At 37.3% G+C, this 16,389-nt stretch overlaps 1 protein-coding gene across 3 annotated transcripts in view; it reads right to left on the reverse strand.

The window, feature by feature from the left end:
• Positions 1-10,691: 10,691 nt before the first annotated feature.
• Positions 10,692-16,389, reverse strand: part of SLC36A4 (solute carrier family 36 member 4) — a 63,085-nt gene continuing 57,387 nt past the window's right edge. For all 3 annotated transcript variants that reach the window (XM_043995246.1, XM_043995247.1, XM_043995248.1), the window contains one exon: positions 10,692-11,667. In XM_043995246.1, coding sequence (XP_043851181.1) covers positions 11,360-11,667 — 308 coding nt within the window. In that variant the 3' untranslated portion in view covers positions 10,692-11,359. The remainder of the gene's footprint in view (positions 11,668-16,389) is intronic.

Consider the following 16,389-nt stretch of genomic DNA (forward strand, 5'->3'; position numbering starts at 1 on the left):
AGGAGCCCTGGTGTCAATAAGGTCTGCTCCAGAGTTGTGTCCATATAAGGAAGTATAAGGTTCTCTCCTGAGTTATGCCCATACAAGGAAGAGGGGTGGGGATACTGCATTCTGATTAGCTAGTTTTTGCACGTAGATTGTAACGCCACCAGTGATGAAAAAGGGGAGGGTCCATTCGCGTTAGGGACTAGGGTATAAAACAGGGCCTGTGAGCCCCCTTTCTGGGCACCCATTAGCTGCACACTGGGGTGCCTCCTTCTCATGAGAATGAAATAAAGAGCCTTTGTCACTTCGCTGCTGAGTTCTTGAGAATTATTGAGAAGAGGATGGATTTTTCCCTCACAGCTACCTTAAAAAAAAGGAAGGGAGGGGAAATACTACAAAAACAAAATAAAGTAACAGATTAGAAATCGTATGAGGCACCACCTGGGTAGAATTCTGAGCCTTCATAAACTAAGTGTTCAGATGAATAGTGTTGACTTGAGCTACAAAATTCCTTGCGGCTTTGAAGATGGGGGCTGGGGGGAGGAGTGTAAATCTGCGATTTAACCAGTGTAGAGAGCTGCCTCTACTAGTGCTTTCTCCCACATCTTTTTCAGTCTTAAAGAGTTGCCTGAGGCAACTTAGAGGTCAAGTGACTTGTCTAGGGTGACAGCATGTATCAAAGGTGGGATTTTAAACCCAGGTATTCCTAACTTCAAGGCCAGTCTTCTATCTGCTATACCACATTGCCTACATTTGAGGCATTGTGGATGTACCTTTTGTTAATATTATACTTTCCTTACAGTCACAGAGTGACAGAGTGTTAGAGCTGAAAAAGGTCTCAGAGATCATTCTAGTCCAAATCTTTCATTTTTACAAATGGGGAAACAGGGTCAGAAAAGGAAAGTGTCTTAAGTAATGGCTTTCTTATAATGCTGAATATCAATTCATCCTCAAAAAACTTTAAATGTGAGGAATTTTTGTTTCAGGGTTCCATCGCCACACACTTCCTAAAGTTTTAAAAAAACCTCACAGATTAGAATAAACAATATTGGAGGGACCTTGAAGGTTGTTTAATCTAGCCCCCTACCTAAAGTGGGACTAACCTCTATATAATATCCACAATATACAATTGTCCAACCTCAGTGGTGAGGAACTCACAAGCTACTGTGTTTGCTGTGTTAAATGTGTAACCCATTCCATCTGGAGACAACTGTAATTCTTATGGAATTTTAATCGTGGCAGACCAAAATCTGCCTCCTTGAAGCTTCCATCAGTTGGTTGTATTTCTTCCTTCTGGAGTCAAGCAGAATCAGTTTAATCTGCTTTCTACATGTCAATTCTTCATTTATTTGGAGACAAGTATTCCAGTGAAGATTTCCATCTTCCTGTTTTTCTAAAACTCATGAACAAAATAAATTAATATTCATACATTTATACAATTCTAACTACAAAGAGGCAGTAATTAGTCTAGTAGGCAGAAGACTGATCTTTGAGTCAGGAAAATCTGGATTCTAGTGTCTTTGTTGTTGTTGTTGTTGTTGTTTTTGCTTAGCAGTCTGAACATGGGCTAGTCACTTAAACTTCAGTAGTTGTCCCCCAGCCTCCACTTGACCTCAGGCAAAAGAAATTCTCTAAGAGGCCAAGTGGCAGAATAGTTGCCATGCATGTTTCAACACTAAGATTGATCACATTTAATTTTCAAAACCAGCTTGGTATTTCAGCTTATGTAAGGCTTTTTTCATGAGTTATATGGATAGAAATCAGTTGTTTTCTGTTTAATAATAAATGCAATAACTTTTTCTTATGTAGAAAACAGAATAATGTAAAGATATAAATGTTCCCAATGGGGGACATATGACACAGTTAATTCTTTTTCACTCTGTTTATCTTTGATTACTAAAGGAAAATACACCAAACTATCAATTTCATGTGAATTCAAAGGTCACATGGTGGAAATGAAGCAACATGCAGACTTCTGGTCTACACAATAAGAAATAAAGATATTTATCATATCTTCTTCCCTTGTCTTTTCCAAGCTAAGCAACCATAATTCCTTCAACCCATGAGCACATGACATGAATTAGGGATCCTTCAGCAACTTTACTGTAATCCTGTTGGACACTCCCCAGGATTTCAACATCTTTCCTAAAATGTGGTGACCAGGGTTGGAAAGGGAGTGGAAAGAAGGGGGGAAAGAAAGAAAGGAGAGTGGGAGGGAGAGAGAAACCGGGAAAATTCCAGACCCTAGGCTTTTATCTCATGTTTTGTTTTTAGTCATTTCAGTCTTGTCTGATTCTTTAATGACCCTATTTGGGGTTTTCTTGGCAAAGATATTAATTAGAGTGGTTTGCCATTTCCTTCTTTAGCTCATTTTACAGATGAGGAAACTGAGGGAAATAGGGTTAAATGAATTTCCCAGGATCATCCAGTTAATGTGTCTAAGACCCAATTTGAACAGAGGAAGATGAGTCTTCCTGCCTCCAGGCTTGGCACTCTATCCACTGAGTCACATATCTGTCCATATCTACTGTTTAATTGAAGAATATAATTTTGATGACTCACTAAAAGAGATTAACACCACTTCATCTGATGACAATAAATAAATAGATGCTGGGGCCAAGCACATTGCATGTCCACTGATACCTTTACCAGTTTATATAACTAGAGATCACTTGTAGAGTGGAGGTAGGTGTGTTATCATCTCTGCCCCTTCTGTTTATGTCCCTATGTTTGTTAAGGGAGTGAACCAGGAAAAAATATAATTCCCATAAGATTTCCAGTAATGCCTACCAACTACTTGTCCCTTCCTCTTCCAGCCAAGGTCATCCATGACAACTTTGACTTTATGGAAGGACTTATAATCACAGTCCAAACCATTATTGTTACCCAGAAAACAGATGGTCCCTCTGGCAAATTGTGGTGGGATGGGCATGGTGCTGGCCCAAGTATTATCCCTGCTTTCACTAGGTTGAGATCATCCCTGAGCTGAATGGGAAACTTTCATGTTCCTACTCCCAATGTATTTGTTGTGCATCTGACCTTCCACTTGGAGAAATTTATGAAATATGAAATCAAGAAAGGGGTAAAAGGAGCATCAGAGGGACCCTTGGGCTCTACAGGACAGGTTGTATCCTATAACTTTAATGGTGATATTCATTTTACTTCAGATGATGGTTTGAGTATTGCCATTAATAACCATTTTGTCAAGATAATTTTTGCTATGTTGATGAGTATGTTTAGCAGCTACGTAAAAGAATTTATGGTCCATATGGCCTCTGAGGAGTAAAATAGAGAGCTGTGGATCTTCATCCCCACCCAAAAGTTCTCCACTGGCAGGACTCCCATATTCTAAATCTATTTCCCAAAACAGGGACTATCTTGGAACTATGACCAGGGGCCCTGCTCCCTTGTGACTGCCCACAAACACTCTACTCAGTAGGATTGCCAACCAGCACCAGCTGTACCCAATGCATGCAAAAGACCCCCTGTAATCTTTTTCTGATCAGTTGTCCAAACCCCTTAACTTCTCTGGACTTCAAGCTCCTAAGGCCGCTGGGGCTGCCACAGATGCCACCACTGGTGCTGGCAAACCATGTGCTGTATTCCAGACAGGCTTCCACCAGTGTCACAGACCTCTCCTGCTCACCTCCTAAGTTTTCTTAAGTTAGAAAAATATCTCCCTCTGAACTTTTCTTGGCTCAACTGCTCCAAAATTTGATTTAAGGCATTGTTTTAAAATTATTTGGAGTTCAGCTGGGTTGCTGCCTCTAATCTGCCACCTCAGTTCCACCTCTTTCCTAGGTTTCTCTTATTAGGAACAGCTGTAGGTACTCATAACAGCTAAGAAATGCACCAGAGAGAAGAATCTTATTAATGATAGCAGTGAGCAGACAAAACGTGTAGCAGAGATCTGAAGGCCGGAGATGATGATGATGATTAGCAGAGATGCTGCTGAAAAGGGTAATAAATGACAAAAAATGTTAATCAAGGTCACCTTATTCATTGTACGACTGTGTCTCTGCAGTTGAGTAAACCATTCCCCATTTCTAAATATTTCTTTTTTGATCCCCAACTCATCTGAATCCTTACCTTGTTCAAAGCTCAGCCCATGCATAACTTCCTCTAGAAAGCCTTTCCTGATTTCCCAACTATTCATGCTGTTTCTCCTCAAATATTCTTAGAACTCTTGGATTTCTTCTTTACCTATTACTTTATATCGTAATGACATATTTCCATGTCATCTTTTTCCCTGCTCCCTCCCCATGGAAATTCCTTGACAGGAAGTTTAGTTTTAGTTTTGTATTTCTGGCACCAAGGATAGTGCCTGACACATACTAAGTACTTGTTTATTTTTATTTATTTTTTATTTTTATTTTTGCAGGGCAAGGAGGGTTAAGTGACTTGCCCAAGGTCACACAGTGTCAAGTGTCTGAGGCCAGATTTGAACTCATGTCCTCCTGAGTCCAGGGCCAGTGCTTTATTCACTGCGCCACCTAGCTGCCCCTATTTTTTAGTATATATTGGGAGGAAGAACAGATTCTTTTTACTAAAACTTTCTCCCAATACATTTGCGGGGGGGGGGGGGGGCAGTGGGGAATTGGTGACAATTAATTGTAATTCCCTTTGGAAAGATTTTTTTCAAGATCTCTGGTTTGGGGCTCAAACCAAAAAAAAAGTGCATTTGGCTCCATGCAACTTGACACAAGAACCACATCTCCATTTTAATGTCTTTTGTAGGTTGTGGTTTTGCTCTAATACTTATTCTTCATAGGCACAGGGACTGGACCTAAATTTCATTGGTCTAGGAAACATATCTCGTGAGGAAACACTCTCTAATTGAAGACTGCTATTAAGTTCCCCTTTCTAGCAGAAGGAGCGGTTGAACAAAGGTTAAATTCCTCTTTCCAGGAGGTATAAATTAAGTAATCTGATCTCCCAAAGTTGCAGTTTCCCCTTCTGACAGCTGGGAGGATGGGGGTTGACCGCTAGTTTTTCAACCACCAACCACAAGTTCCTCTTTCCCAGTCCTGGTTTCCTTTTTCTCCTGTACCTTCTGAAGCAAGTTCCCCTTTGTAGAAGTTGAGAAATCATCATTTGCTCTTGAGGACCCTTAGAATATTTCTGGTTTCAAAATATAGCAGAAGCAAAGCAAAAATTTCTGGGGTAGAATTAAGAAAGTCTTAACTAGTCAGGTGACTTGCCTTGTCCAATTAAATCATGTTCAAAACAAGTTTCTGTATTTTTAAAAATTCCTTAAGGACCAACAACAGCTGACCCTATTCTAAAGCAAAGTGGAAACATTTGTGGGAAAAAGGGGGCCATTTGAACAAATCATTTCTGCAGCCCCAAAACCTGTGTAGATAATGTTCATTAGGCATTCACCAGTAAAAAGCAGCAGACACAAAATAGGAAGTGGTTTTAAATATATGTTCCCTTCACTTTCTTTTTTTCTTTTTATGAGGCAATTGAGGTTAAGTAACTTGCCCAGGGTCACAGGGCTAGTAAGTGTCAAGTGTCTGAGGCTGGATTTGAACTCAGGTCCTCCTGACTCCAGGGCCCAGTACTCTATCCATTAAGCCACCTAGCTATCCTTACCTTCCCTTTTAAATAAAGTCAGTTTTTAAATCTAAGATGTCCACTGAGTCTTATATTACTGTCATTTTCAGGCATGTTATTTAGCAATGTCCTTTAATCAAAAGATGAGACAATAAATTGTACATTACTCAGCAAATAACGATGTTATCTTTATTGAAATTCCAAAAACTTAAGTTACAGAACACACATAAATTCTCTTCACATCCAACCACTGACTATGGAGAAATGTAAGGGAAAAAAGCATTGACTTCAGAGAAATGATTTGACCTAGAACCATTAACAAATTCTCAATTGATTAATTTCTTTAAAATTTGATAAAGCGGCATTTTTCCATTTTTTATTTAAGAACTTGACAACAATTTTTGGTTATTAGTTTACAATCAATCCTTATAATACTCATCTAAAATAATAAAATCTGTAAAGTATACATTGTATGCTCAGAAACTGGCTAATTTTGGCAGGGTCTCTTAAAAATCAGAATTAGTTGTCATTTCATTTATCAGAGAGGTTTGGAACAGCATTCCCTATCATTTCTTTGGCATGGTTTTCTTTTACACTGCCTCATCTAGAGACCAAACATATTCATACATTTATTTTCAGTGACTTGGGAAAAGCTCAGTGGCATATGCCAAGTAGATCACATGTTCTATGACAAGATAACAATTATGATACTAAAACCTTTGCATACTCATCACTTTCATGTTAGACACCTTTAAAAAGTGTTTCTGGGGGCAGCTAGGTGGCGCAGTGGATAGCGCACCAGCCCTGGAGTCAGGAGTACCTGAGTTCAAATCCGGCCTTGGACACTTAACACTTACCAGCTGTGTGACCCTGGGAAAGTCACTTAACCCCAATTGCCTCACCAAAAAAAAAAAAAAAAAAAGTGTTTCTGAAACTGAGATGTAGGGAAATTCCAAAGAGATTATGGAGACAGGAGCTGCACAGCTCAACATCTTTTACTCTATGCTTTGATCTCTGTTCTTTACTTTTCCAACTTAGTTTTTCAATAGTTAACATCTCCTGATCCAATTTATCTATATCACTATGCTGCTTTGTTTTTCATTTATAGCATATTTTATTTATAATGTCCCAGCTCTTCCCATTAGTGTTTCCTCTTCTAAGAGGTCAAAAGAAAGTCAGAACTGTTACACATGATCTAACTTGGGCTATTTGTTGACTAATGGAATAATTTTGCAAATTCATAAATTAAAGTTATGCTTGTAGTTTTATTGTGAGGGACAATAATCTATTAGTTTTTTTGTTTGTTTGTTTGGTGAGGCAAGTGGTTGGTTAAGTGACTTGCCCCGAGTCACACAGCTAGTTAAGTGTTAATTGTCTGAGGCCGGATTTGAACTGAGGGTCTCCTGATTCCAGGGCCGATGTTCTATCCACTGCACCACCTAGCTGCCCCAATCTATTAGTTTAAAAAGAGAACTATGCTTGAAAATACCGATTAAGGCTGGGCTCCTGTTATAATTTGTACAAATCTCACAGACCAAGGAAATTTAAGTACAATGTCTTTAGAGGAAGTAAGTAATGGCTCTAGAAAAGATAGAGACTTCCATGAGAAAATAATTGTGCAGATGATCCTGAGACCTGAATTTACTAATACTTCTGTTTGTGATCATAAGACCAAGTTGATATCAAGCCATAATATTCCTAATTTCCATAATTTTAATAATGGAGAATCCTGGTTAACTTTTTTCTTCCCCTTTCAGAAGTCAGGAATGATAAGAATATAGGAAGAAAAGGTAAAGCCTCTGAGTAAAACCATTTGAGATACAGTTTTAAATTAAATGCAATCTTACAAAAGGCTTAATTTGGAAATCAGTGATACTTATATGAATGTGCAGAATTAGATTAGCTCTTTTACCCAGAAGGGGAAGGGAGGACATGCAGTTACAGTCAGCTTGAGTGAATGATGAATAACTGAGTGTAGGTCCTGACTCTAAAGGGATTATTATTTCAACCCCTGGATTTTAGCTTGTTTGACCTACTTATGTTTGGAGTATTCAAAGGCAGCCTAGAAAGTTTGCTCACCTTACTGGATTTTATACTGGGGTATAGAGATAGCTACCGGATACTGCCTTCTACCTGTGGTTTACTCACCTACCTATCTGGGCTTCATTCCCCAAACTTGGACAAAGTAGGAAACTAAGAATTTAAACAGAAGGCATATAGGTCTTTGAGTATGAGTACATGTACTAGGCTGATTTGTAAAACTATCAGTAAACATCATAGTTAAATCAAGTCAGAGTGAGGGCTTTTCTGTTTCTTGAATTCCCCAAACCTAAATACTTATGTGAATCACCACTCATCCAGAATGAGGCAATACTCTAAAGGATTGAGACACAATAATCAGTCTGGAGAAAACCTTAAGAGGTTCTTAGGTCCAACCCCATCACTTTCCTGATGAGAAAACTGGAATCTAGAGAGGTAAAGTGACTTGGCCCAAATCATACACCCAGTAAATGCCAGGACTAGGACCTGGGCTCTCATCACTATTATACCCCCTCCAACATGACTCTATGCTGCCCAAAGGTTAAGTGATTTAATTTCTGTGGCAATCTAAAGTTCCCACATGACTGAATGTAGCACTTCAGCAAAGCATGACTCTTCAACACGACACAAAGTAACTTTAACACAACAGGTGATATACATAAGACAATGGATACAAATGGCTTTGGCACCTGCATTCATTCATACTCTCACACCCAGTGTAAAAGCAGCAATGAGTACCAACAAGCAAGAGAAATCTTTACAGAAAAACTTTATCTAGAAAGTCTTTGTCAATCACCAAAAATGAAATTTTCACAGAAAAAACTAACATCACTGTCCAGTAAATTCCATTGTAAAGAAGAAATGTTTGTTACAAACATCGCCGCCGCTCACCCCCACCTTTTCTTTTGGCCAGACCTGTGAGTTCATTGGAGTAGTGTACGAAACCCCAAGGGAGAAAACTGCATTTACTAATTCTCATCAGCATTAAGAGTCTGAAAGAGTAGCCAAGGACATTGAAAAGTTAAATGAGTTGTCCAGGGTCACACACTGAGTGTCTAAAGTAGGACTTGAACCCCGTCTTCCTGACTTTGAGACTGGCTCTCTACTGCCTATAACATTCTGTCTTTCTTATCACCTACCTTTAATAAATAATGGACTAGTAAATTATATCTTTATTGGACAAAGACATTTCTCACTAAAAAGTCAAGTTGTCTTGTTATTCTTTAGAGTCCCCGTTTGCTTTTTACCTCTTGTCTTTGTCTTCATAATACAACATTTAATCAACAAAAACTCTTTGTCTATGGGAGCTTGATGAAATTGTGTATAATTTTTGCATGTGCTAAATTAGAAAATAATTTATTGCTGGAAATTCTGTTTCTTGATTAGAAAAATACTCAAGGAATGGGATACTTAATGAAAAAAAGAACATAACTGTGTTAGAATTATCTATTTTCAGAATGCAAATAATAAATATCTAACCTTATCTCACATTTAAAATGGATAAAAAGTAGTGGTTTTCTGCTTACCTAGTTATAGTAATAAATATTTATAAAAATTAGCATTTGCACAATAACGGAATCTACCTTTCGATAAAGTTTTTTGTTTTATTTTTGGTAGCCTTTACACTGTCAATCTAAAATTATTTAGGATTCAATGTAGTGCCCTCAATATAAAAGTATAGCGAACTGTTATTTGATGATTTTAATACAAAGTTTGTCATAGATAGCTATCGAAAAAAAAGAATATCATGTGTGTAATGTTGTATTTGCTGAGACTAATGACATGAGCAAACAGTCCTTAAGCCATGTCAAACTGACACAAACTACATCAAGATGGAGTAAATGCACCATTATTGTGATCTTGATAGCTCCTTAAATGCTATTGCATCACAGAGTATTTGCTATTGTGACAAAAAGTAGAAAACCTTTTAAAGCATGAACCACACAACCTAAGAAGGTAATAATATTTTTCATGCTCCGTGATCATATTCCATCCTTTAATTTTCATCTTTTATGTAAATTGAAAGATTTTTCAAAATATCTTTCATGAACAAGGCTTATAAGTTGTCAAGCAGGGGAAAGCATTTTTCTATATCTCATGAGCTTCAGAAAATACTTATAATTTGAGCTTTTTCCTCCCTATAAATGACTATGTTAGCAAAAATGAATCCTTTTGTGATTAGTTTATTCTATGTCCAGTAATCCAAAGCTTGGGATCCAGCCAGGTAGAGGGTTTGGAAAAAATCCAGGGACCCTGGAAGGCCTATCAGCTGCTACAAGAGGAGGCAGATGCCATGACTTAGGAAGGGCTAGTCTTAGACTCTGCAAACTGGCTTAAGACTCCCCAAGAGGGGCAAAGGAAGCAGAAAGAAGTCCCCAGGTATGGAGGAAGCAGCTGCAGACTCCAGAGAGGAAAAAATGATTAGAGAAGCTGGCCGAGTGTAACTGCAAACACCCAGCAATCGCACCGCCAAATGGGTCCAACCAATGAAGAGTCCATGGTAGCCTGCATTTCCACCCCCTCAATCATTCTCTGAGTTGCCAAAGTTTAGGCCTTTCAGACTGCCTTGAGATTCTCTCCAGTGAAGATTCTCTCCACCTGTACTTAGAAGAAAATATTTCAAGGAAAAAGAAGTGGAAAAGGCTACATGTACTCGTCTATGTTTCAGAGAAGAGAGCATTCATACATTATTGCCTTCCTGCACACAAAGGGAAGAAGACAGCTTTCATCTGAAGGTATAATAACCTCCTATTTGGCATAGTTGGTTATGGGAATATTATTATTGACTTAATATTCAGGTTAACTGAGAATTTTAAAAACAGACTAAAATAAATATAATTTTTACTTCAATAATCCACTTACATTATTACTACTGATTAATAATGACCGATCATTCAGAAGGCATTTCAGGATTTTATAGGGAAGTAGTAATTGTCATTGTCATGATCATGATCATGGTCATCATCATCAATAATAATTGTAAAGAAATAGAAGGGAAATTATGTGTGTGTAAATATATACATATACACATATATGTACATATACCTGTGTATGCATATATACACACATGTATATATACCTGTGTATGCGTATATACACATACATATATATACCTGTGTATGCGTATATACACATACATGTATATATCTGTGTATGCGTATATACACATACATGTATATATACCTGTGTATGCGTATATACACATACATGTACATATATACTTTTTGATTGCTTGAATTTTGGACAAATAAGGGTTTGCTATGTTGTTTAAGCTTAGTGATAGTAAATAATTAATAAAAATAAAATTATAATCTTTTATACTGCTTACAATGTATGTGCTAATATCCACTCTGATAGTCTGGGGAAGATATCTCTTTCTTCTTAGTTGACTTTTAAGGTATTTATTATTAAAGTATTATTGTTTCCATAGACAGAATAACAACAGACAAGCATGGAATGGCCTCTCTCCTAAATAGAAAAAAAAAGTCTGGCTTGAAAGGCTTCTGGATGAGGTAGGGTATAACAAAAGAAGGTAAAAAGGTACAATAATTTCTAGATCTTTTGATTTTCTTTGAAATCATTGAGACTGAATGGTATGGTTTCACCAAGGTAAATAATTTTAATATACTGTTACTAATAAAGAATGGCCACTTGTTATAATAAGCATAATGTTGAAAAAATGTAAAAAAAGTGTTTTAAAAATATGTTTCCTAGTTTTCATCTTATACTACATTTTCACAGTTAAGCAAAGAGTAGAGGATTTACAATCCTATCACCACTACTTGAAACCAGATGCTACATAGGTTGAATTTTGACTTACAGCTGGACCTTGTGTAACATTAGGCAATAATGTGGTAGCAGGATAAATAATTTCTTCAATAGACACATATGTGCCTATTAAGAAACCAGCAATTCCAATGACTAATATCAAGATATCTTTGAGAATCATCCACAGGCTGAAACTTTCCTTGTAAAATATAAGAATTTCAACTAAAGGTGGCAGAATGAGTGCCAATGTACTACTGCTCACAGCTCCAACAAGGGATATTACTATATCCAAACGGGGAATCAGGATTGCTACAAGACCTGTGAAGAGGAGAACAGAAAGAAAACATGGACATGAACAAATGAACATCAAAATAGATATTTTTCATTTCAGTCAGAAGAAAAACAACATTAAATGAGAGCATCTTGAAAAAGAATCTTAAGTTAAATCAGGATGTGAATTTCCTCAAACTGGCTAGGCTGTTACCTTAAGGGGAAAAGGGGCTTTAGTATTTTGCTTTGAAGTTTAAGTGAAAGACAATAAAAATGTGATCTACATCTCTTAAATTAGAGCAGCAATGACTTTTAAAAAAAACCATAAGAAACCACAGATAGCTAGCTGTTCTTCTTTTATAGATGGGGAAAAATAAGGCTCAAACTGATAGAATACACTGCCCAAAGACACACCACATTATGGTAGAACCAGGAATAGACCCCAGGGCTCCACACTTTGCATCTTGTACCTTTCTATTATGCTATACTGATCTTTATATCTAAGTAAGAACTAGTTTTCTTGGGGGAAAGAATGGTCATCACTAGTCCCTAGGAACCCACACTCTTAGCCTAGAACTAGGGTTCTAGCCTTTCTGTATGCCATAAATCACTTTGGCAGTTTGGTGAAGCCCAGGGAGTCCTCAGAAGAATGTTCTTAAATACATAAAATAAAATACATTGGATGACAAGGGAAGCCAATTATACTGAAATGCATATCAAAATATATAAAAATATTCACAAAATCAGGATTAAGAACTCATGGCCTGGAGTATTATACAACGTAGCAAGAAGCATAGAGCAGCCTGGGTTGGGCCACTGGTTCTGACACTGTGTGAGCACTGCCAACCAATCAACACACATGTATTCAGTGCCTACAATTGTGTTGGGTACTGTGCCAGCCCTCTGGAGATTCAAAGACAAGAAAATGAAACACTCTCTACTCTCAAATTCCTTATCCTGAGTTCCAGTTTCATCATCTTTAATGTAGAGATAATAGTTGTGTCACCTAAGTCTCTAGGTTATTATGACAAAAATGCTTTAAGAATCATATATAAATCTAAGTCGCTGTTAGTAACACCCTTCCTTCTTACTCTATTCTACACATTTGGTTAATGTGAGTATACACATATTTAAAGCTTTCTAGGTTAATGGAAATTGCCAAGGCTTGTACTCTGCAAGCTTTGTCTTCAAAAGTTTAGGGTTACTACCTCTGGGCATCAAATCAGTATTTTATTAGAACTAAATAATAATTTTTAAAAGTTCTTTGTACATTCTGCAGAGAGGCAATATGGGTATATTTTAATGAAAGAGGAGTTAAAATTGATTCACTCCTGGAACTGAAACTGCATTTGCATACATAATTAAACATTTCCCAGGTGAGCATCAATATGATAAATTCTATTTTAAAAGTATTTTATAAGTTCCTTAATATATCCCCCATTAATTGGATAATATATGAAAATTAGTTGAGTAGGAATATACTATTATTTGACTTCTTCACTATGATTTTTGTTATTTCATTAGATTTCTTTTAAAAATCTAAGTTTTAGTCAACTATTACAGTTTTGCTTGCCTCAGGGTAAAAGATCATGAAAGACTGCCTCCTCCACATTTAGTGTAGCATTATCTAGGTCTGAATTCTTTCTCTCCCAACACAGTATGGTTCATAGTCACTATTGTCTTGTTGAACACAGTTCCCAGGGTTGCTTGCCATCCAGAAAACTTCCAAGCTGATTTGGGTCACATGTCTGAGTTTTACTGTCCATAAATTGTCTATACTGGTGGCTTCCTGTTCATCTACAGACCATGCTCCCTTCACTTCCAACCTTCATTCCTACCTCTTTCTCACCAAAACATGGGCTCTGATAGGTATATTTTGTTTTACCTTGCCTGAATCCAAGCATTCACCTCACTAACCCTAACTCTGTTCTTCTCCCCCAACTGCAATGCCATAGTTAAGACCTGACACATTATAGATAGTTGCAGAGAGGGGGTAAAAGAGCCTGACCTTTTTTTAAGCCTAACCCATACAAAGCTGATCAATATAGATAGTTCCCAAATAAGTCATAAGATCAAGGGGACCAAAGATGTGATCTTAGAAAAAAGTTTACAAACTTATGTGGATCAGATTACTATAGTGATAAAAAAGCTTTCTGTTCCTATTAATGAACTTCCCTCTGTCCAAACTGACTACTTTTCGCTGGGTGTGGGGGCACATGCCTGTATCTCTACCACTGGGGAAGGCTGAGGCTGATGGACCACGGGAGCTCAGGGGTTCTGAGCTGCAGTAGGGCTAAAACTGATTTCGTGTCCATACTAAGTCGATACCACAAAGTGGTGAGCCCTCAGGTACAGCAGTCCAACAGTGTGCCTAAGGAGGGACAAATTAGCCAAGGGTAAAATAGAGTAAGACTAAAGCTTAGTAAAACTGTGGAAGGTTTTTTTTAATCCTTTCCCTCTATTTTCCTCTATTAATTGAATGGCCCCAGACTCCTTTAATTCTATTGTTACACATGGGAGGGAGGTAGAACCAGAAGGAAGAAAGAGAAGGGGGGAGGAAGGGGGTTAAAACAATAGAGAGGAAATATGAAGATTCAGAGACTCAAGTGTTCAGAATAAGAAGTTTGGCAGAATATGAGGTTACACAATTATCTTATATGATATACTATGATAATTTCCAAATGGCTCATTGACATAAATATTTTAAAAATCACACAGTTAAAAACTGGAAGGGAACAGGAGATCCTATCTTTTATAAATGTAGATGGGGAAACTAAAACTACTTAGACATATTGGGGAAACAAGTTCAAAGAGAAAGAATTGTAAGAAGCAAAAGAGACAATTATATAAAATTTATAAAAACATAAAATGATATCATGTCATTATATAAATTTTTACATAAATAAAAGCAACGTATCCAGAATTTTTAAAAGCTATAGACTTTGTAAAGACCTTTGCATTAAACATTTAAATAAAAGTCTAATATCGAAAATCTCTAGGAAACTGGCACATAAGAGAGTCATTCCAAAAAAGTTATATTGCTAAAGATAAACCGAGGGGCAGCTAGGTGGCGCAGTGGATAGAGCACCGGCCCAGGAGTCAGGAGTACCTGAGTTCAAATCCGGCCTCAGACACTTGACACTTACTAGCTGTGTGACCCTGGGCAAGTCACTTAACCCCAATTGCCTCACTAAAAAAAAAGAAAAAAGAAATTATTAGAAACTTTGGAGAGAGTAGTTTGAGTTGAATGATGAGGTCAGAAGCCAGACTGTAAAGCATTAAAATGAGAGGAAGTAGAAGCAACTATTGTAAATGGCCTTCACAAGGACTTCACAAAAATAAGAGAGGTATGGGATGATAGTGGAGATAAATGGATCAGATGAGGGATTTTTAAAAATGGAGGAGACATGGCCATGTTTGCAGGCAGCAGGGAAGCAGCCAATAGACAAGGAGAGATCGAACATAAATTAAGAGAGAGGTTGAGGGTAAAGATAATCAGTTGAGATTTGGACATGGTGCATTTGGGATGTCTACAACACATTCCATTTGAGATGCTTAATAGGTAGTTGGAGATATAAGACTGGAGGTAAGCAGAGAAATTAGGGATGTTCAAGTAGATTAGAGAATCAAAAGCATAAAGATGATACCTGAATCCAAGGAAACTGGTAAGATCACCAAGTGAAATGGTATAGAGGGAGAAGAAATGAGGGCTCAGGACAGAGACCTGGAGGGATAACCAAAGTCAGTAGTAGGATCTGAAGAAAAATCCATAAAAGGAGACTGAGAAGGAGCTGTGGGATAGGTGGGAGAACCAGAAACAAAGAGCATCTCAAAACCCTAAAGAGAAGAGAGTGTCAAGGATAAGAGTGTGACCGACATTGCCAAAGGCTGAAGAGAGGTCAAGTTGAAAGAAGATTGAGAAAGGATCATTAGACTTGCAATTAAGAGATCATTAGTCACATTGTAGAGGGCACTTTCAGTGGAAGGATGAGTTTGGAAACCAGTCTGTAGAAAGTTAAGAAGAGAAAGCAAGAGAAAAGGAAGGGGAGGCATCTGCGGTAGACGGCCTTCTCAAGGAGCTTAGACACAAAAGGTAAGAGATGAAATGGGATGAGAGTGAAGATGGATGGATAAAATGAGGTTTTTGAGGATGAAGGAGAAATGGACAAACTGATAGACATTTGTAAAACACCCAGCAGACAGGAAAAGATTGAAGATAAAAGAGAGAATGAAAAGGATCGAAAGCACAATCTCTTGGAGAAGATAGGAGTGCAGTGAGACTGACTACCCTATTTCCAGAAGCTGTATCTCATCTTCAAGCAGCCCAAGACTGTATAAGCATTTGGGGCTGCTGCCAAAACTCTGTTGAACCTAAGCGAGTGGATAAAAGGGATATTACTTGTAGTACCTGCATCAGAGTGTAGTTGTGATAAATAAAATATAATGTATATTGTATATAATGTAATGTTATAAACCTTAAGGCAGAAATGTAATGTAAGCTATCACCATCATTAGCTACAACTGAAAGGACATTTTTTTTCTATTACTGTCATTACGGGGGCAATAAAAACCTTCAAAACAAGAAATAAGAAAGAAATAAATTTATAAAGATATTAAATTCATTTTCAGTACTTAAAGGAGTAGTGATTTTGTTATGATATCAAAAGCCTATTTGTGAGTAAAACTGCTTTCTTTGTAGAATATCAAATGTTAGACTACTTAAAAAACTAGTAATGAAAATACCAATAAGAGATGAAAAAGTTAAGGTGG

Source organism: Dromiciops gliroides, chromosome 3 (genome assembly GCF_019393635.1).
Source record: "Dromiciops gliroides isolate mDroGli1 chromosome 3, mDroGli1.pri, whole genome shotgun sequence".
NCBI lineage: Eukaryota > Metazoa > Chordata > Mammalia > Microbiotheria > Microbiotheriidae > Dromiciops > Dromiciops gliroides.